The sequence below is a fragment of the Phodopus roborovskii genome, unplaced genomic scaffold (assembly GCF_943737965.1).
Source record: "Phodopus roborovskii unplaced genomic scaffold, PHOROB, whole genome shotgun sequence".
Taxonomy (NCBI): domain Eukaryota; kingdom Metazoa; phylum Chordata; class Mammalia; order Rodentia; family Cricetidae; genus Phodopus; species Phodopus roborovskii.
In genome coordinates this window covers 13,166,890-13,189,828 of record NW_026126485.1, presented here as the reverse complement: position 1 = coordinate 13,189,828, position 22,939 = coordinate 13,166,890, and the positions used below count along the sequence as shown (strand labels likewise).

Genomic DNA, 22,939 nt, shown 5'->3' with positions numbered 1-22,939 from the left:
AACAAAGAAAAATCGAATGTGTTTGTGCATGTGCAAATCTGTTTGCTGACACCCATGGAGGGCAGAAGGCAGCATCAGATCCCCAGGAGCTGGAGTTAAAGGTATTTGAGCCTCCTGGTAGGGTGCTAGGATCTGGACTTGGTCCTCTGATAGACCAGAAAGAGCTCCAGGGACTCAACTCTACTTTTCTTTGAGGTAAGGTCTTTTACTGAACCTGGAGTTTGCCATCTTGGCCAGACTGGCTGGCCACCGAGCCCCAGAAATCTATCTTTCTGCTTCCCCAGAGCTGGGTTACAGATGCACACTCTCATAGCCAGTTTCTATGTCCCCTACCAACTATCACCCTCCTCTCCTCTACTTATGATGTCCTCTTCCCCTTCTGGTTTTCCGTGCCACCATTAAGGAAAGCAGCCTCCATTCTTTTTTGTGCTATCTCTGGTGTTTATAATCTGCTCTCTCTCTCCCCCCCTCCTTTCTCTGTCTCTCTCTCTCTCTCTCTCTCTCTCTCTCTCTCTCTCTCTCTCTTTTTTGAGATATTACTTTCTGGAGAATGATTTGACCAACTGGCCAACTTCCTAACTTTCCTTTGTAACATCAATGTTCTATTTTCTAATGCACACTTCTTTTTTTGCAGTTTCTTAAATTTCTTTTGGACAGTGTCACAGACAGCCATCCAAGGAGACTGCAGCCACCAGTTCATTTTGCACAGGCCACTGAACAGTCATAAGATGGTGACAACTTTTGGTCTCTAGTGACCTGGACTGGATTCGACTCACTGACCTAGAGGTGAAAGGCTCTGTATTCCATTACTAATCCCTTGAGCCATCCAGCCCCCTGAAAATGATTCTTTGGTTTTATTATTGCAAAGACCATTTATAAAATCATGAACTGGATTTAGGAAAGCAACCATGAAATAGCAAGGGACAACAAATTGATTGAAATTCCTTAAATGTCTCGTGGGCTGGAGCCTCTCAGACAGGAGGAAAGGGAAAAAGTTCTATATAGGCACCACCTTTCTTACTCCAGGAGTGCAACCTGCTCATTTAGACGTGGCAACTTCAGAGCCACTGACCATGCCTCAGGGAACTAATTCCTAAATAAAGAAAATGGAAAAGCAAACTACGAAACAGCCAATAATCTTTATTTTGCACTTCCCCCCACCCTTCACCCCTCTCCAAAAAGCACTAGTGGGTATATTTGTGCATGTGAAAATATTGTATAAAGTATTTAGAATGCTTTCTAATGAATGAAACAAACAAAAAAAATACACATATCTCAACATAGAAATTTTGTGGGGGACAGGGGAAGAAAGCTTCTGGCTTCTAGAACAAGGAGGGTAGTGATATCCACACTCTTCCCTGGTTGACTGCATTCCCACTGTTAGGTAATTTAACATCAAGGCAGAGAACTGCATTTCTGAAACCACATTTTATGTTTTAAAATAGGACTAATTATAATCTGATATCAATTGAGTTGGCAGTAAAAAGAAAAAAAAATCACATTTCTATTCGTATATTTGTATTAGGTTCAAATCCCACATTCTAACATTCAAGATAGCCTTCACATAAGCCCAAATCGGGATTATTTCAAAATCAAGTAAAAGTCCACAGTTATTCCAAAGTCACTAAAATATGCTAATAAAGTTAAATTTGATGTTTTTTTTACATTAAAAATAAAATATTTGGTTTACGTTTCAGATATCTATAACATATAATAAATAGTGGGCAGTATAGTAATATAATAAAGTTTTGTGATACCCTGAAATTTGATGCGTTTTCTTAAAAAAATTCATAATATACTTCATTTCAACCTTAAAGCACAATATCCATGAACAAATCTGTAGAAATAAAACAATATAAACACAAAATGCTACAGTATTTTTTTCTTTTTTTTTTCTTTTTCTTTTTTTTTTTTTTACTTTTGTGGAAACTACATGTCCTTATAGTAAAAGTGAGAGAAATTTACAGAAAATATATAACAAACAAAACAATTTGAAACCATCAACGCTAGATTTAAATTGCCTTGTTCCTTCCACCTGCTAGGGCCCTTTCCCCACCGTGTTGCGGGCACTGCATTTGGGGAGGGATAGCTGGTCTCTCTCTCTCTCTCTCTCTCTCTCTCTCTCTCTCTCTCTCTGTCTTCTTTGCCTACGTTCAGCAGCAATTACAGACATGGCTGAAATCACAGTGGATTCCAGAGAAAGTCAGAATTAAACACGATAAAAAATTTTAAAAATAACTACTTCATAAATATTTATTATTTACAGTCAGGGGAAATCGTTCTTAGTATCAAGAGTTTTATACAAGTTGATAAATGTACACGTGGCGGTGAGAAGAGGCTCCAGCAGTTTACAGAAGAGCAGGATTAGAACACAACCAAATTATAAAATAAAGGAAAATAATTTGCACGGAGGTGAACAGGACATGATAGAAACCTTTTTCTTAAAAAATATAAGGTATCTCACAAAAGCCTGAACATTTTACATGTTAGTAATAAAAGTGGGGTCGGTGGGGGAGTTTCATATATTCTCATCACAAAAATATTTACCAGTCCTCTGACTGGGGCGTTCTTTCCTTATGATTATCTCTGTGAGGGAGGGGGCTTGGAAACTATACCTAATGATGCATCCTTCAATTACAATCAAGGCATTTGTACATTACCTTCTCATTTAACAGTGTAATAAAAGGTCCTGGAGAGAAGAAAGGAAATCAAGAGGGAAGATGTGTGGTGTCTTTATTAATACTTGTCACTGGTAATAGGCAGATAGAGGTGCTAACCCTCAGGCCACGCCTCCACTGGGGTTTCTCTTCAGTCACACGCCGTGGGAGCTCAGGCCCATGTGTTTCAGACGGGAGCATCTCGAGCGATGGCACATTCTTGTCCTTGCCCCTCCGGGATGCGCTGTCCACAGGGCCTGGGGGGAGACAGGATGGCAGAACCGGCCCAGCCCCAACAGGCGCAGGGCATCAGTCCTGCCCACGCTGACGTCAGTGTGCACGGTGCTTCCTCTTCTTGTGCTTCTTGTCTTTCTTTATCTTGGCACATTTGGAGCAGAACCATTGCATTTCTTCTGGAGGAGCGGCCATTAATCCCACACAGGGCCTACACACCAAAAGAAGCTCAGATAAACAAATTTCTCATGGTTTCCTTTCTTTCTTTTTTTGTTTTTCGAGACAGGGTTTCTCTGTGTAGCTCTGGCTGCCCTGGAACTTGTTCTGTAGAACAGGTTGGCCTTAAACTCAGACCTGCCTGACTCTGCCTCCCTAGTGCTGGGATTTAAAGACATGAGTCATCATCACCTGGCCCTTTTGACTCTCTTTTCTGAGGCAAGGTCTGCTAGCCTTTCTGTGTCCCTGTCCCCCCCCCCCCAAACTTTATAAAGTTTTTATTTTTGTGTTATGTATATGAGTATTTTGACTGTGTATTCTTTGCATGCCTGGTGCTGATTCCCTGTAAAAGAAAGGAATTGCAGACCATAGTGAGTCACCAGGAGGATGTTGGGACATCCCCAGAAGCAGACAGTGCTCTTAACCAAAGAGCGATCTCTTGAACCACTGTGCCATGTTTTCAAAGGCAGCATTTTTTTCCTCATACAGTCAAGACTGGCCTTGAATGCCTGGAGATGGAACCTGAGCCCTCCAAAATGCTAAGCAAGCACTCTACCAACTGAGTTAAATCAATCACTCCATTTTTGATGCTTTAAGTAGATTTTTTTTTTAGGAATGGAGATATGGGTCCACAGATAAAGACACTGGCCGCTATGCCTGCCACCATGGTCATCCAATTCATGTGGTGGTTTTGGAAGTGAAGAACTGGCTCCTTTAAGTTGTTTTCGGACCTTCATTTTGCATGTGGTAAAATGGTGTGCATATCCATAGAGTATGCTTCACCTCCACAATAAAAGTAAATGTTAAAAAATGATGTACCACAGAGCAGCCCAGAACTGGGTATTGGAAGTGGTGGTTTTGGAAGTGAAGAACTGGCTCCTTTAAGTTGTTTTCGGACCTTCATTTTGCATGTGGTAAAATGGTGTGCATATCCATAGAGTATGCTTCACCTCCACAATAAAAGTAAATGTTAAAAAATGATGTACCACAGAGCAGCCCAGAACTGGGTATTTGGGTTATCTTATTATAAAGTGCTTCTGTATAGGTCCCATAGGGAAATTATCAGTTTATTTTGTCCTTTTAGTCAGGAATAGAGTAATGCAATGGCTTTGCTTTTATGTTTACATTTGGGGAAAGGGGGGAGAGGTGAGACAGTCTTGGGTAACCCAGGTTGACCTCAAACTCACTATGTAACCAAGGATGATCTCAAACTTGTGATCCTTTTACCCACATTCCACTGTACCCGGCTCCGTTTTTATTGTATAGACAGCAAACATCATATCTGAACACAGGTATTTTAAGAATGAAATAAGGCTGAACACATTTTGGCTGAGCACCTTCAGATGGGAACAGCTGAGGAGACTTCAGAAACAAACAAGCTACCTTTGAGTCTGCTGTCAGACACAGCCAGTGAAGTGCTGCAGCACCTATCCAAAGCCAGTGGGCAGGAAGGTGAAGGAAAGCCTATATTCTTACTTATTTTTGTTGGAAAGGGTATATAAATGAAGCTAAATATTCATGCTCCAGGCTCTGTAACAACAGCACAATTAAATCTGCAGTGTTTTTCACTTTGCAGACTTCATTTGACTGTCCCCGGGAGAGTAGCTGAACTGGTCTGAAGACCTGAGCTGGCTAGGGTCTCTGTTCAGGCATGATCTATGTTGCGCTGCCTAAGCACCTGGGGCACTGAGGGGGGGGGGCACTCACCAGTGGTACCAATCATCACAGCCATCACAGCCGATCATAGGACTCCCGTCATCAGGCTTGTTGCACCCTGGACAGATCCAGATTTGATTGCCCCACTCATCGCGGATCTGATGTTAAAATGGAGGAGCAAAACAGGTGGTGTGGGGAAAAGAACCAAAAGAAGCCAGGTGAGAATGCTGCTTTAGACTATAAACACAGTGGAGAGAGGAGCTGCAGATACAGTAGATTAGCACTGCATATAAGTCACCATCAGTAACCCCTGCCAGGAAGATAGCATCTTCCCTCCCTCTCATATACTCTCTCTCCTTCCTCCCTCTCCCACTCACTTCCTTCTTCCTCGCTCCCAATACACTTTCTTACCACTCTCATATAACCGCCTGAGTGCTGGGATTTCTGGTGTGTGTTGCCATGCCTGGACATAGTGACATACTTCTAATGCATATTCTAAACTGCTTTGTAAATCACTAAAAACAAGGCATTGTAGAATCATCTTTGGAAACCATATAACACTACCTACAATCGGCTTCAGCTAAGAAATTCCTATAATCTCTGGAACTCATAATTATAAGTCTTCCTGCCAGTAACAACTGATATTTTTGAAAGTTCTCAGTTTTACGTATTTTTTTTTTCATCCACGTTCATAGCATGGAATTAGCACATACAGCCAAACATGCATGTATTCCCTCATTACTTATTAGCCAAACCCTTCTCCTGAACTGGGTGATAAGATCAAGGATATAAAAGACCTGTTACTAAGTAACTTTCCATTCCCTTTATGACATTTTAGAAAAGTACAATCAACTAAAGGGCAAATGAAATAAGAGGCTCATGGGGCCAGAGAACTACATACTTAATTATTATTATGCTCCAAATACTACAATTTCTGGAGTTCTGACTTTGTTCTCAATAGGAAATGTCCCTCCCTAATGGTAAGACTGTCTCAAACATCACATTATTGAAATCAATTCTGCATGGATACTATAGAAGAGCACCGAGTCAAGATCACTCTTAAATGTCCTCACAGTAAGACAACATATGATTTCACTGTGTATTCTGAAAGGGGGCCACTTCCTATGCATTTAAGTATTACCTGACTAGACATGTGAAAGACAAGTGGCCTCCTTGTGAGGGGTTATCAAAAGTGGATATATTCCTCATATGCATGGGCTTACTGAAAGTCTCTACAAAGGCAACCTACATGGACCTCCAACCTTTCTAGAAGAATGTGGAAAAAGCTGTCTCTGGCTGCTGGCTCTAACTTGGGAGAAACTGGACCACGGGGAAAGAACCTGCGGTCACTAGGCACTGAGTGTCCAGTGAGTAAAGCCACCATGCATGGCTAGTCCTGCTGCTGTCTGACCTTTCTTGACATTAGCAGGTTGTAACTCTGTGTTACATAAAAATTTTGCCATACCACCATAGTAACACCCAATATTTTCTAGGGTACTGAGTTCTTTCAAACACATCACTTCATTTAATCCCTGTAAATAATCTTTGGATAGTTTAGGAAAGGGGAAACAAAGCTACAAGAATTTCACTGTCAATATCACACCAGCAGGCAGTGACAAAATTGCTCTCTGTGTCCTCAGTCTACAAAGTATCTATTTAGATCAGAAGACTTTGGGCACTGTCCCAGTTGGTGTCACCACTGCGGAGTCAGTTCAAATGTGTACTGGAAAGCCACAACCTTTAGAGTCGGACAAGACTACAGAGATTATTAAGTCTAATACAAATCCCTTAATTACAGATAAACAAATGGAGGGTGAAGTGATTAAGTATAAACTCCTGATCAGCTCACCTGGGGGGTGATGCCTCAATTAGACTCCTGGATTGATTCTTCAGTAGACCAATTTATTTCTCATAGGTTTTTGTATCACATTTTCTGTCTTGAATTGCCAATTTATTATTTTTACATTGCTTATGTACTGTCTGAATGTATTCAGGATTTTACTTCTATACTTCTATATGTCTTTACAGTGTCTCACATATTTAGTGATTTCTTTACGAACCCTCTATGTAATACATAGCTAGATATTTCCTAACAAATAGCACCAGCCCCGCCCCACCACTTGCCAGTCATTCGTCTCTTTGCAAAGGTTAGGCCACAGGACAGTAGAGATTGTTGTTCAAAAGCATCGGTGTCTCCATTTACAAAACAGTTTGTTGTGCAATTGTGTGTGTTTATTCACTGTGCCTTGAGAACACATCTTTATAAATTGTTCATTATTGGGTTGAATTTGGGATTAGACTAAGATCTGATTATATTAACTATAGGGAAAACATCCTAGGACAATGTGGAGTCATTTACTATGTTGGGTTGCATTTATTTATGTCAGTGCAAGGGGTTAAACTCAGGGTCCTGTGCGTAATAGGCGAGCTCTCTACCACTGAACTATGTCTCTAGACCATATACAGTAGGGCTAATAATAAAAGAGTGCAGTTGAATGCTCAGAAAGTCCTATGGTCTCAAGGTACATTCCTATTTAAGATGCTAAATTCTGAAATATTTTGAATCTTGGCAAATAAAATACAATAATTAGCTGGCCCATAAGATCTATGTCTATTACATAAATTATATTCAAGTCACTAATTTTATTGCTCTAGTAAGAATTCACTGTGGAATTTAAATATCATAGTATATACGGATGTTCTTATATTTAGGTATATAGTCATGTTTCAAACCAGCATAAATAAAAGCAATTTGACATTATTTACATGGCTGAGTGAACTTAACAGTTTTGAGCCAACTGTTTGAAAAGGCAATGGAAATGCTTCTCCATTCACCAAGTACTGCCTGTGAGAGCCAACATTGCAGAATCAGCGCATTCTTAGATACTGTGAAAATATACGCACCACATAAGTGCTGACCGTCTCTGTCACCACGCTCCGCACTGGGGCTTTGGCACTCCCCACTCCAGAGAGGGCAGGAGCTGGGGATGGCATCAGGGCTGGGCACATTGCAGCCTGGGTGAGGAGTGGTGGTGGTAGAGGAGTAGGGCTCACGCGCACAGGAACTGGGATTGGGGCTGGAGGCGGGGTTTTAGGTCTGTTCAGAGAAGGGGCTGGCTTAGCCTCTGGAGCTGGCACCACCTTGCTGATGACACTGTCAAGGAAAGAAAAGTGAAATTCAAAATATATCACATATTCAAAGTTACTGCAAATCCTTTGTCTAGAAGCAAAATAGGTTTACTTTACTGAAAACACACACACACACACACACACACACACACACACACACACTTACACCCAGCAAACATTTATTTAGGGTATGCAGTGGTCAGAGGACAACTTGCTGGGAGATGGCTTTCTCCTTTTCGAGTTCCAGGAATCAAACACAAAGTTGTCAGGCTTGTGTAGCAGGCACCCTTGCCATCCTTACTTACCTACTTATTTATTCATTTATTCATTTATTTATTTATTTACTTACTTACTTGCTTTGCGGTGTCTCATGCATGAATGGCAACCACTCTAAGAGCTGAGCTATATCCCCAGCCTTGCAAAATCTGCTTTTAAGCAGATCCAGAAACAGTTAAAGAACTCAAAATTCACAGACCATCATCAATTAGTCTCGCAACTTGGGCTAGCTTTTCATTTTTCCCAACTGTCCCTCAGTGATCAGATATGTAGAGATAGTCGTAACAATCAATGCACATGTGTTTTTCACAGATGTGTAATAGATGGATTGTGTTTTTCTGTAACTAGATTATATACTCCCCTTTGTTGACTTTATATGTGTCAATCGACTTCTGGGGTGATAAACTGTGAGAAGGGCTGTGTCACTTCTGAGTAGCTTCTTGTGAGCCATCATGGACTGTGGAGTCGTGCTAATTTAAGAGGGATCTCTTCCTCCCCAGAAGCCAACCTGCCCCAAACTGGCAGATATTTTTATAATTTGTTTTTTAATTTTGAATATGAATGAGCGTGCCTCTCATAGGTTTTGGTATTTGAATACTTGGTCTCCAGTTGAAAGCAGTTTGGGGAGATTTAGATGGCACAGCTGTCACTGGGGGAAAGTTGAGATTACATTATCTCATCTTGCTTCCAGTTTGCCCTGTCTGCTCCATGCTTGCAGCTAAAGGTGTGATCACTCAGCTTCCGGCTCCAACCACCATGCCTGCTACTGTGGCCAAGCCTCTCCACAATAATGGAGCTCCATCCTCTGGATCTGTAAGCCCAATGAGCTCTTCTTGTAAACTGACTTGGTCATAAAATTTGATCACAGCAAAAAGAAAGTAATTAATACAGAAGTTGGTAGAGAGGGAGGTTGCCTCTCATCCACTTTACCATGTGTGGAGGTTTGAAAGAAAATGGACCCCAAAGCGAGTGGCACAAATGGGAGGTATGGCCTTGTTAGAGGAAGTGTGTCACTGTGGAGGATGGCTTTAAGGTCTCATATATGCTCAAGCCATGCCCAGTGAGACAGTCACTTCCTGTTGCCTTTGGACAAAGATGTAAGGACTCTCAGCTATAGTACCATGTCTGCCTGCATGCTGCCTTGCTTCCCGCCATTTCCTGCCAGCTTAACATTTCAAACATTATTACATTTATCTATTATGTAATGGACTAAACCTCTGAACTCTAAGTGAGCCACCCAATTAAATGTAAGAGTTGCCATGATCATGGTGTCTCTTTAAGACACCATGTTACTATTTTGGAAGTCTGTATCAGAAGAGTGTTTGAACACTCTAAGCAGCACCCAGTAAGCTATTCTAATAGAAGCCTAGAAAATGGAGTGAACTACGAAGGCCCAGCTCAAGAGACTTGAATGGGGAACAATATTAGTAGCCATTCTTGTGATATTTTGCCAAAGAATCTGGTTACTTTCTGTCCTTATCTTGAGAACTTGCCTGAAGCTAAATTTAAAAGTAATGGTGGTGCAGGCCTTTAAATCCCAACACTTGGGAAGCAGAGGTGGGAGATCTCTGTGAGTTTGAGGCCAGCCTGGTCTACAGAGCAAGTTCCAGGACAGCCAGAGCTGTTACACAGAGAAACCCCATCACGAAAGCCAAAACCAAACCAAACCAAACCAAAACAAAAAAAATTGGTGGAGGAGATTCTTTCTTTATTTCCTTCTCTTCTCCTTCTGACTCTCCACCCCCCCCACTTCCTGTTTTTTTTTTTTTTTTGTTTGTTTTTTGTTTTTTGTTTTTTTTTTTTTTTGAGACAGGGTTTCTTTGTCAACACAAAGATTAAAGGCTGGAGTAACATAATACTGAGTCTGTGGTGTGGTTGTTATTGGTAACACTATGCAGGTCTACAGCAAAAGAGCCCTCTTCTGGCATGCAGGCATACGTGGAGGCAGAATGTTGTATACACAATAAGTAAATAAAATCTTTAAAAAAAAAAAAAAAAAAAAAAAAAAAAGAAACCTTAGTCAAAGCACACTCAAGCAATACTGCAAAACAGAGAAAAACCTGAGCAGCAGCTAGAGGTAAAAAGAGCAACTACTTTCACATAACAAATAGATGGCAGTTGACTCAAAGTCAGTGTGAAACAAAAGACCAATATGCTAAAAAAAAAAAAAATTCCATTTTCGAAATTTTACAGAAATAACTTGACATAAGGACATGTTAGTCAAAGAAAACCCAAGACCCAAGGATTTGCTACCTGCAGGCTTGTACTAAAAGAAACTGTTTTGGCCTTTTTTTTTTTTAAAGACAGGGTTTCTCTGTTTATCCTTGGCTATCCTTGAACTCATTTTGTAGACCAGGATGGCCTTGAACTCACAGAGTTCTACCTGCCTCTGCCTCCCTAGGGCTGGGATTAAAGGTGTGTGCCACTACACCCAGCTGGCCTTTACATTCTTCTAAATTATTAAGAAACATAAAAAGGTATATATTTATCAATATTTACCATATTAAAAGTTAAATATTCACCACATTAAAAGTTAGATAAATAAATTAAAAATATATTTATTTAGTAATAACTCAGTGGTTAACAGCACTTGCTGTCCTTTCAGAGGACCAGGGTTCAATTCCCAGCACCCAGATGGAAGCTCACAGTTGTCTGTGACTCAAATCCTAAGGGAGCCAATGCTGTCTTCTGGCCTCTAGACATGCACATGGTGCAACAGACATACATGCAGACAAAATTCCCACAAGCATACATATTAAACTAAATTTTAAAAAAAAAGCTTTTTAAAAGTAGGGGCTTAGAACATAATTAATGGTGTACTTGCTGTGTGTAGCTAAGGCTCTGAGTTCAAGCCCTAACACTGAAAAAAGATAGCTAATGTAACAACAGTGAACTTGTTACCTGTTAACAGATGCCATGCTTAATTTTCATTGTCATCTTGATTGGATTTAAATCACTACAGAAACACATCTATGGATGTGTTTATATGTGTGCTTCCAGGAAGGTTTGAAGAAGGTCAGAAGGGCACTGCTGGGTGGCCCTGGCATCATTTCAAGGGCTGAAGTCCTGGAGTGAGCAAGCTGAGTACCACTCATCCTCTCTGCTTCTTCAATGAGGATGCAATATGACTGAAAGCTGCCTCAGCTTCCCCATCATGATGGACTGTCCTCTCAAATGGTGAAGCAAAAGAAACCCTTCCTTCCTTGAACAGCCTTTGGTTAGTGTTTTGTCACAGCAATAAGAAAAGCAACTAATGTAACAAACAGCATCTTTTAAAAATAAAAGCAAGTCCACTATGAGGAAAGGACACAGCAAGTAAAACTGAATCAGCAGAATTACAATAGATAGGACAAATGTACACAGTAGTGGAAAATGTGGTCACGATGACAAAATGACTTTACTGTGAAGATTAAAAATCCTGGAAACACACAGCGCTGTAGGTCAGTAGGGGGAGAGGGAGAGGTAGCTGGCGTGGCCCTTCTGAAGGACTTTTAAACCTTAAAGGATGGTGTGCAAGGCCAGTGGTGCAATGTTAACCCTTTGGTTCAGTGTACGGTATGTTATTTAGTCAGGTGTTATAGTCCTAGCACTCAGGAGGTAGAGGTAGACAGATCTCTGTGAGTACAAGGCCAACCTGGTCTACATAGTGAGTTCCAGGACAGTCAGGGCTATACAGCAAGACCCTGCTCCAAAATACCACATTATTTGAAGTGGTAACACAGTTATTTTTATCCAAAGTAAAAACAACAACAAAAAAAAACCTTTTAGGTAATATATAATAAAATCCAAGTTTTCTAAGAAGAAAAACACAAGCATGAATATTTATGTGCATAGTTACAAAAAAGTTCAAAAGAATATATGTACCCATATACATATATACGTATACACACACATATATCAGAAACTGCCTCTATATGCTGGGATTACAGGGTACATTTCCTTGGCATATCCATAATTAACATATAAATCTTGTAATAAAAATAATGAAAAAGTAAATATATATATATAAATACATATATATATACATATATATACATATACATATACATATACATATACATATATACATATATATATGTATATATATATAGTGTTTCTAGGAACTTTTAAACAAAATGATAGTTTGGTCACAGTTTAGTTATAAATATTGGACATAAAGCCCCAAGTTAAGTTAAAGGGTTTGACAATACAGATGACTGTCATTGTTATATATGACTGTGTCATTGTTAATGGGAATCAATAGCCTAAAGACCAAGAAAGTGAGGAAGAGAGTCTTTGATAACTATGCTATTTGTCTGCGTAACTAAAATAATAAATTAGTCCTTTAGATATTGCTATAGTTTGGATGTTGTTTGTTACAGAAGATACATGTGTTCATGTGCTAGATCTTCAGTGTGCTGATGTGAGAGGCAGTAGGATCGTCAAGAGTAAGGTTTAGTGTAAGGCCATTTATATATTGGTATAAGAGCAAGAGCGTGAGCGTGTGTGTGTGTGTGTGTGTGTGTGTATGAGAAAGACAGAGACAAAGACAGAGAAGTTATTAAAATGGGCACTTAGTTTACAAGACAAACTATCCTAACTCTACTTTCAAGGGGTCAGGGTAGCATGATATTACTACTACAGTGACCTACTTTCCCAGCTCTTGAAGTTCAAAGGAAAGCTTCTTAGAGAGTTTGAGTTATTTCGATTATAGGTTCTAAGTGACTTAGGATAGTTGACTATACAATTTTAAAAGCAATTTTTAAAAGAAAGATTTTCTATTATTTAGTTTTTAGCAATATGAAAAATCATGTAAGCAGTCCAACATAATACACGTTCTCAGCACTGATTAGGTGAAGTATACAAATACTCAATTTTATTGTAGAGGTGATTCTGGATTCTGGCTGCCCTTTCTTTCCCTCCTACTAAACTGCACAGAAAGTAACCGCCAGGCTCCTGTTTAGTGACCGCCAGCCTTTCACAGAGAAAGCAATACTGCCCACAGCTGTGCCCCACAGTGGCTCTGCTGCTAACCTTACATCTTTTGGAGGATTTAGTCACAGTGTCCTAACTTCTCTAAACACTGGTGTTATTCATACAAATGTAAAGAAGGAGGGACTTTCAGAGGGATTTCTTTACCTGTTTCCCCAAATCGGTGAAACAAACAGATGGGGTCATGAGCTGTAATGCAAACTCACAGCTTGACAAGTCAATAAAGAGCCAGGCCCTGCCTCCCAGCCCCTCAAAGCCGCCAAGGTTAGAGGCAAACACAATTTGGATGTGTTCTGCACAGGAGGTTTAATGATCCTCATTATTCAGCTATTGTGTGCAAACACTATGAAACCAGTAATCTAAATTAACAAAGTCCAAATAACTGGCTACTAAAGTGCTCTCACAGTTCAAAAGTTCCCTCACAATGGCTTACTTATTTACCCTAACAGTGAATGGCCATTTTTAAATGGTGATATGACACCATAGGGAAAAAGTACGGTGATCATGCCTATGGATTTTATGTGACCTTCTGAACACAGAAATTGTTCAATGTAAATCACTTTGAGGAAAAAATACATTTCTTTCATCACAATTTATTTACTTCTTTCTAATTGTTTGAGATTTTAGACACACCACCACCATAAGAAACACATTCTCACATATACTAAATGAATCTCTTCTCACAACAAATGGGAAAAAAAATTACTGAAATTTTACAATAATATTGCTGTGAAGCCTCACAGTTGGTTTGTGACATGAACATGTATTTTTGCTTTTTCACTTTTGTGGAATGCCCCAGATATACCTGGCTTAAACATGTATGTAGTCAGTGTGTTGTTCACACAGGGGCAGACTTAAATAATATGAAAGTCACTATGGGTGATCTCCAAGAGTGGCCGTAAGTGTTCCACAGCACCCCTAGGTCTGTTTGGGAGCACTCACTAAGGAAAGCCAGCCGCTGTGTCTGTATGTGCACAAGCCGCTTTACAAAGCAGCTCATGGCTCATGAGAGACTAAGGACTTCCGATGATGCTGTGTTGGTCAGCAGCTCCAAAGGCCTGAGAGAGAACTGCTTAAACCCTGCACACCCAGGAAGTAAGCGCTGATGCTTTAAATGGCTAAATTTCAGTATTATTTGTTGTGTGGGAATGAAAAACAAATACACCAACTTTCCCGTTTTTCTAACTTAGGCATATAAGTAAATATTCCAAACTTGGGAGGAATTGTTATAGAGCATTGGTACTTAAAATGCCGAACAGTGAGACAGTCATTTCCATACTTCACGTTGATCAAATACCCAAAGACAATTATGAGAATCAGTTTTATGTTGATTCTTCAAATCAATCATTACTCCTTATTCTTCTTGATCCTCACAGCTCAAATTTTAACATTCATATAATTATAAGACAACGATAAATGAATTTAATTCCTCAAGCTTGTGGCTTGCCTCTTGAATATTTACATCGTCTCATAAAACGGGTATTTTATCTTGTCATAGCCCAAGTACACATCAAGTAGCAAACATTTTATCTTTTAATGCAGGCATGACCTATTTGAAAAATGAAACAAATTGCATGAAGTAATTAGAGAAAAACATCACCATTATAGAATCTTGTTTCCAAGGGAGAGGCCCAAATGATTATACTCCTATTGTCAAATGTTCAAAATCTGTAAAATACCCTAAAAGGGCACTAACATTCAGATAAGTAATGAATAACGAACATTTCATCATGCTTGCAAAAAGATCCAGTAGAGCGATAATGGTACTAATGAAAATGAAGTGATAAGCTCTCAGTAAGCTATATAAAAGGGAAGGGAAGAAGCAAAAATATCTCTGAATATGTTTTGTAATATACTTTTGACCTCAGAGTCAGGTAAATGATCTCTAGAAACAAGAAAATCAATTTGCTTTTTAAGACAGGGTCTCACTGGCTGGCCTGAAACATGCTATGTATACTAGGTTACCCTTGAACTAAAGGGTTCCACTTGCCTCAGCCACAAAAGTGCAGGGACTACAGGTAGATGCCTCTACACCTGGCTCAAAAAATTAACTTTGAAGAGCTGTCTTTGACTGGAAAGTAAGCAGAAATTAACGAATCCTCTAGCATGTCAATTATAACGATAAACATCATTTCAGGAGACTTAAGATGCTGATATAGCAGAGTAAAAACAAACACCAAGGGGAGCAAATCGCTATTAGCTATTGGCCAGGTAACTTCAGAAGCCCCTAAAGCAATAAAGGCTGTTCCTGGATGCCCAGTGCAACTATAGAGTAAGAACCTGCTGCTGAAGATGTGCTCTCTCTATAGGACACAGAGAAACCAAGTTAAGAAGATTTCTGCTGACTAGTGCCATTGGGTGGGGAGATGTTATGCAGGCTGTTGGTGGAGAAGGGCCATTAATAATCACAACCAGTTGTATACTTTCCATGCTAAAACACTGTACTGTATGGCAAGATATGTGCATGGGTACCATAGCTTCTTGATTGGAATTGAGGCCCACTCCATGGAAGAAACACATATTTGCCCTGGAAGGTGCTTCTCCTGGGACTGAGAGACCACTTAGATGATGAGTAAAGTAAACCAATGGGAACCACACGGGCCACACTCCTGGGGCAGTCCCATCATGCCTGTGGACCCAAGCTGGCCCCAAATAACTGACAGCACCCCTGGGAGCCTGGAAAGACTCAACACTAGAGACTACCACTACTGATGTTTTAACAAATGGACACATAGTTAAACTTTCTTTTAAACACCCATATTTACACTCATAGATTAGTATTTCAGCCTTGGTCAGAATAGCCTCTTTTAGCACTGGGCAATGACAAAGCAAGATTTGCTAACTGGTCAAAGTGCTAAGAATAGTGAATGTTTTGTGTTTGACTCCAGATAGAACACCTAGGGAACATTGCAAAGGAGGAAGAGAGGACTGTAGGAACTGAACTGAAGAGAAGCACATGGAACACTGTCTTCTGGACACAATGTGCCTGAATAAACAGCATCTGTGACTGCCTGTATGGGGTCTACCCCACCCCCATCCCCCGAGAAAAAGGAAGAAGGGAAGAAAGGAAGGAGAGACATAGGATAAGAAGGAGGGGTACTAGTTGGGACTAGGTAGATGTCTTAGCCAGTATTCTATTGCTACAAAGAGACAATATAGGCAAGGCAACTGGAAAAAAAAAAAAAAAATCTAACTGGGGACAGGACATGGTTACAGTTTCATAGGATTAGTTCATTATCATCATGGAAGCATACATGGTACTGAAGCAGTAGCTGAGGGATGCATCCTGATCCATAGGCAGCAGGCAGAGAGAGACTGGGCCTGGCATGGCTTTTGGAACTTCAAAGTCCATCCCCAGGTACACGCTTCCTCCAACAAGACCACACCCATTCCAATAAGGGCATACTCCCCGGTCCTTCTAACTTTTTCAAATAGTTCTATCTCTTCCTTCAAATATATAAACCCACACAGGTCATTCTTATTCAAACCACCACAGTGGGCAAGAGTGAGAAGTGGATGACAGAGAATAATGGGGGGAGGGAGTGTGACTGTGACTATGGTGTACCTACAGCTCTTTGGATACAAGTACAATATTGTAAAAAAAAAAATCCAACAGTGATAAAATTTTACCCTCCCCCATTAAAAAACAAAATAAAAAACAAGGAGAAGAAAATCTTAACTTCTTATTTTTTAACTTTAACATTTATTTATGTGTGTACTGGGAGGTATGAACATGCCATGGTGCAACAACTTTTGGCAGCTGGTTCTCTCTTCTCATCACATGGGCTCCTGGGAGAGAACTCAGGTCACTGTGCTCAAGGGTGGCAAGAACCTTTATCCACTGAGTCATCTTACCAGCCACTGGCAGTGTCTGAGTGGCTTCCTTAATCTAGCTATATAATGCTTTTATTTGTGAGTTAAAATAAACTGATTTTATCTAAAAAATTAAAAAGACTTAAGCCTTAAATTCATTAGGAAGTCTTGTCAGTAATAGTGGTACTGTCATATGCAGGGTACTTTGTAGAGTTCTTACAGAGAAGAACAAGCACCACTTGTGTTGGCATTCAAGACTGCATATGTAAAAAGTTCACAGAATAAATTGAGATTAAATCTGATAAGCTTACTATATAGTGTGTGTGTGTGTGTGTGTGTGTGTGTGTGTGTGTTTGTGTGTTGTAAAAGTCTGTGGGTGTATGTGCAGGTGTGCTCACCCATGTGGGTCTATTTGGAGGCAAGAGTTTGAGGTCAAGGTTCTTCCTTCTGTGACAAGGTTCCCACTGAACCTGGGGCCCAGTGGCTGGATTGAATGGTTAGCAAGCTCCAGAGATAGTCCAGTCCTAGGATGACAGTTGTGTGGCACCATGCCCAGCTTTTTACAAGTGTGCTGGGGATCTGAACTCAGGCCCTAAAATTTATACAGCAAGCAGTCTACCCACTGAGCCATTATCCTTGCCTGGCTTTTTCTTTCATTTACAAATATACCTATTTTGTAGTTCTGACCCTTGCAAAGGTCTAGAAGTTAGGACATTCTAGTAGCAATGGGTGCCTCTAGTGTCAGAGTTAGATTCCTACCCCACTAATGGATGTTCTTTAGAAGAATGGTTAATTTGGGGTCTGTGGAAATGGGCATACACAGGGAATACACAGAAGCTATTCAACCTTGATGAGACTGTACTGAATCTAACAGACAACATGAAAGGATTACCATTAGACAAGACAAGATAATCTGAAAATGAAAATAATAAAAGAGTAAGGGAAAGGAGAAGGAAACAGGTTGGTGGGGGTGGGGTGGGGTGGGGAAGAGATAGACTAAATCCAACCATGGTCACTTAGTGTAAATCTGGATCAGCTCCATCAACTCCTCTCTCTAAAGACAGCAACAGGAGAAATTCAGTCAGCATTTATCTGCCCTCTCCTGTTTGATTTACATTTCAAAATAACCAAGGAAAAGTGCATTCATTGAAAGGTTTCAATTAATAAATGCCTAAGAGATGATCACATTAAAAAAAAAAATTCCGGCATTTCACAAGGTCTAATGAAATGACTGCTTTTACATTTTTTAAAGGTATAAACCTTACCATGTGCCCCCTGGTGAGACAGTAAGACAAAAAAGAGTTGGAGAGATAGCTCAGCAGCAATTAGATCATTTATTGCTGGTCTAAGGATCAGAGTTGGGTTCCCAGGTGACTCACAACCAACCAACGGAACTCCAGTTCCAGGAAATCCCACACCTGTGGCCTCTGCAGGCACTTCCACTAATATGCACACACCTGCATGTGGACATACACTATACCTATACATAATTTAAAAAAGTATAAATACATCAGTGATTAAGAGCACTTGCCCTTAAGTTCAGTTCCTAGCACCCACATGTGGTGGCTCACAAGTGCCTGTAACTTCAGCTCTTAAAGATCTGACATCTTCTTCCAGTTTCAGCAGGCAAATCTCACCCACATCCCCAGCACACATAAATAATATACAAAAATAAATCTTTTTTTTTTTTTTTTTGGGAGACATGGTTTCTCTGTATAGCCCTGACTGTCCAGGAACTGCCTTGGTAGATCAGGCTGGCTTGAAACTTCTGCCACCAGAATTCTGGGATTAAAAGTGTGTGTCACCACCACCTGGCAAGAAAAGCCATATTTCATCTTTTATTAAAAAATGAGCAATGTCAGTATTTAAAGCACATATACTGGTAGACAGATGTGTACTTGTGTGTAGAAAGACAGCTTATGCTTTTAGAGAGGCCAGAAAATAGCAGAAGGGGCAATTAAAAGTCTATTTTATAAGGCTCTTTGACAGTAACCTAAATTTGTTAGGTTAATGTTAATGTCTTTGTATTTATTATTGACCAAATAAAATGATGAAAACAATAAAAAAGTAGAAACATTGTGCCTGACTTATTTGGCTTTGAATGGCTTAATGGTGGCAGTGATGGGGAACATGGCCATTTAGCACTTGCAACTGTGATTTACTCATTCTGTTCATCTTGGTCCCAAACAAATGAACCTGGTATTATTACTTACTGTCATTGCTCCTCTATGCTTTAACTCACATGACCATGTACAGATTAAACAGTGCATCATAGCCAGGTCATAATATATGCTATGGTTATGTTCAAAATCTGGTTCATGTCCTATGTTCTAATAGTTGAACTAAAATAAAAGTACATGAAATGCCTATGATCTAGTTATGGGTAGGAGGTAGGAGAAAGCCACAGAATAGTGTCTATGCTTATTCTATTTTTTAAAACTGGAGAAATAAATACTCAAGTTAGTGTTGGTTATTTGGGAGGAAAGATGAGATTTGTGGTATAGAGGGTTTAGCTATCTAAACTATTTTAAACAGCTAACTTATTTGTTATTATTATCATATTATTATGATGATAACATTTCACGCAATCATCATCATTACCACAAGGTTTCATCTTTTCCTATTTATCACCATTATCATCATCATAATAAGATTTCATGTATTCTTAGATGGCCTCAAACTCAGTATGTAGGTAGACAACTTTCTAATCCTCTGGCCTCTGCTTTCTTAGTGCTAAGATTACAGGCCCGTCTTACCATGCCTGGTTTAATTTGATACTAGGGATTGAACCTAGAATTTAGTGTATGCTAGGCAAGCACTCTACCAATTGAACCTAGAACTCAGTGTATGCTAGGCAAGCACTCTACCAACGGAACAATTTCCCCAGCCCAAACGGGTTAACTTAATTTTTAAAAACATATATTTTGTGTGTGTGTGTGTGGGGGGACATATGTGTGGAGGTCAGTTAACTTCTAGGAGTTGGTTTTCTCCTCGAACCATGTGGGTGCTTGATGGTAAGTACCTTTACCCACAAGCCATCTCACTGGCCCACAGTTAACTCTTTAAAGAAAATAATGACCATGTATTAGTTTTGAAATTAGAAAAAAAAAAAAGATTTAAAAATGATGTTAAGGGCCAGGCTGTGGTGGTGCATGCTTTTAGTCCCAGCACTTGGCAGGCAGAGACAAGCAAATCTCTGTGAGTTCAAGACCAGCCTGGTCTAGAAGAGCTATTTTCTGGACAAGCTCCAAAAACACAGAGAAGCCCTGTGTCGAAAAACCAAAACACAAACAAAAAAAAACAAAAACAAAAACCCACCTACCCCCAAATATGTTCAGTACTACCACAGATAGCAGTACTTGTTTAAATGGTTTTTGAATACAAGGGCCATTGATTGTATCCAAAAGACATAACATGCTAAGGTATCCGGTAAAGACCAAAGGATAGGATCTTTTATTTCTATTTTTTTTTTTTTTTTTTTTTTTTTTTTTTTGTTCAGTTCTAGAAATGTGGAGCAAGACAGCTTGCTTGTTCAGCACAGTATTACAAAATCAACACAATCTTCCAATGCTAGGACTCAGTCTTAGTCTTATTTCAAGTTCTTCTAAGACTTACAGTGGCTTGAAAACAGAAGCTCTAGGTTCATCACCAGCATGTAAGAAACAGGAAGAGCCAGCATGGAAGACACCATCATGTTTTTTGTTTTTTTTAAAAATATGCTTGACAATGGCACTGGCCCATTTAAGCAAAATTTTCTCAACATTAACTGAGTAGAATATTATGAACAAAAAAGATGTGTAATAACCATTGCTTCACTGAAACATAAAGAGTGAGTAAGAATAGAGTAAGAAGGGGTGAGGAGCAAGAGAGGAAGGTGTATAAAAAAAGGGAGTACATGAAAGAAAAAGCAAAAGGGACAGTAAGAGAATGAGATGCAGACAAGTGGGGAGAAATTGAGATGATAAAGAGTTTCATGGGCAACAGGCCCCAGAAGAGCAGAGAGGAGTAATGTTATTAGGACTCAGCCTGCTCTCTGCACTGATCTCAATAAAAAGGAATAGAAGCCTTGCAAATGAAGGGTGTGTGAAAAAGCTACATGGAAATCTATGCTCTTCTAATCCAAGAAAATAATTCAACTAGAGTGGATAGTAGGTGACATGAAAAGACAGGAGGTATATGCTCAAGGTTAAAGGTTTAAGTGGGAATAGTACATAAAGAAACCTTACAGAAATTCACTAATTGTAATAAATGTTTTATAAGTATCCTGTATGGGTGAACAAATGCTGCTTCCAGAAGATACAGGTTACTAAAAAAGAATTTCATTGTCAGGCATGGGATCCTTCTTTACTAGTTACAGGCCAAAGAAGCTCCAGAGAAACCCCAAACCCAGGCTCTTGGCTGTCTACCATAACTAGATGTTAAAACTCCGTTGTTGAAGACACCACTCACTTCGGTTGCAGGACATGGAGAAATCAACCTTGACTGACCAGAAATTTCTGATGGCTAGCTTACATGGTATCAGGAGGTGCTATATAGGGGGAACAAAAGTTCTTACTCAGCACTAGACCCTGCATTCTTTAATACTGACCTGCAGGCAAGATGTGCCTACTAGCATGACAGTTATGTGTACAGCCAACTGCATTCTGATTAGACACTTGATCTTGTTCTGCAGAAGGGATGGTTCCATGCTTACTACTGCAAATGTGCTTCAAAGTTAGGAGCAAGTCACAGGACTGGGGAGGTCACAGGTCCTGAGAGGTGGCGGGGATGAAGGGGGGGGATGAGGACAATGTTGTTTAGCTAAATGGCCAGGCCATCAAACTGTGCTCCAAATACCCATAGACTTGTATTGCTTTCTGTTTGGTTAGAAAAGATTCTTTGGTTGTGGGTGGTGGTTAATTCAGAAACTCATAGCTGGTTAAAGTGCCACATTATGGCTGTTATGGCTAGGTTATCTATAGCAATCTCCCACCATCTAAAGCTCAGGGAACTTCAAGGAAGTGGGGATGGAGAGAATGTAAAAGCTCAAAGATGGGGCGGAAAGGTAAGAAATGCTGATTGTTGGGTATGATATGACTGCTGCACACATGACTCATAGCAGTTAAAATTCCAGCATGGATGGTGAGAGACCCCCAAGGACCTACCCAAAACTGAGTAGCTACTGACAGTTGTAGCTGCTGAGATAAGGGAAGTTACTATCTTTTGGAGCCATGGAGATGGGTTGCATATGCCTCACTGGATGGCCAGATACTTACATGCATATGGGAAACATTAGCTGGATTTTGAGGCTTATTAATAATCAAAAAAGTAAAAATAGGACATGAAGCTGGGTGGGAGATGTGATGGGGCATTATTGGGAGTAGACGGAGATAGTAACTGATGGATATGGTCAATATACATTGTATAAATGCATTTTCAAGAAATATAAAGAATTCTCTAAAACAGAAGTTAGGGAAGTTTCTTGGATAGAAACCAGGATGCAGTGGGTGAAGGAGCTTGAACAAAATAAGGTGATCTGGAAGGCAGAAAGGGGAATTCTCAGGTTTCTCTCAGATAGAGAGCAGCTGAGGGAGAGGAGGGTTTGCCATGAGGATATGAGGCTGGAGGAAAACACGAGAGAAAGGAAGAATGGCACATAGCAGAAGAGCAGGAGAGAAAAAGGCCCCAGAGCAGCGAGGAGCCATGAGGTGATGGAAGGCATAGGAAGAGAGCGGGCCTTAACGGTCAGTAAGAATGCTGCTGTGGTCTTTCTTGGAAGATAAGCTACAAGGGGATATGACATGCAGTTCTGGAACCCCACAGAACAAATTCAGATAGGTCAACATGGCTTGTCAGTTCTATATGCAGAAATGAGACCACAATGCTAGGAACAAAAGAGAAAACAGTCCCAGAACCCTTGTCGTGATGTGGATATCCACTTTATAAGCTCCCAAGGTAGGTGTGGAAAAGGTGAACGAACAAGTTATTCCAGGTATCCAAAATCTTTA

The 22,939-nt window shown here is 40.0% G+C and overlaps 1 protein-coding gene across 1 annotated transcript in view; it reads right to left on the bottom strand.

Moving 5' to 3' along the window:
- Positions 1–1,120: 1,120 nt before the first annotated feature.
- Taf3 (TATA-box binding protein associated factor 3) overlaps positions 1,121–22,939 on the bottom strand; it is a 148,262-nt gene continuing 126,443 nt past the window's right edge. The window contains exons 5-7 of the mRNA XM_051194835.1: positions 7,668–7,917; positions 4,815–4,921; positions 1,121–3,102 (exon numbers count right to left, since the gene is read on the bottom strand). Coding sequence (XP_051050792.1) covers positions 2,988–3,102; positions 4,815–4,921; positions 7,668–7,917 — 472 coding nt within the window. The 3' untranslated portion in view covers positions 1,121–2,987. The remainder of the gene's footprint in view (positions 3,103–4,814; positions 4,922–7,667; positions 7,918–22,939) is intronic.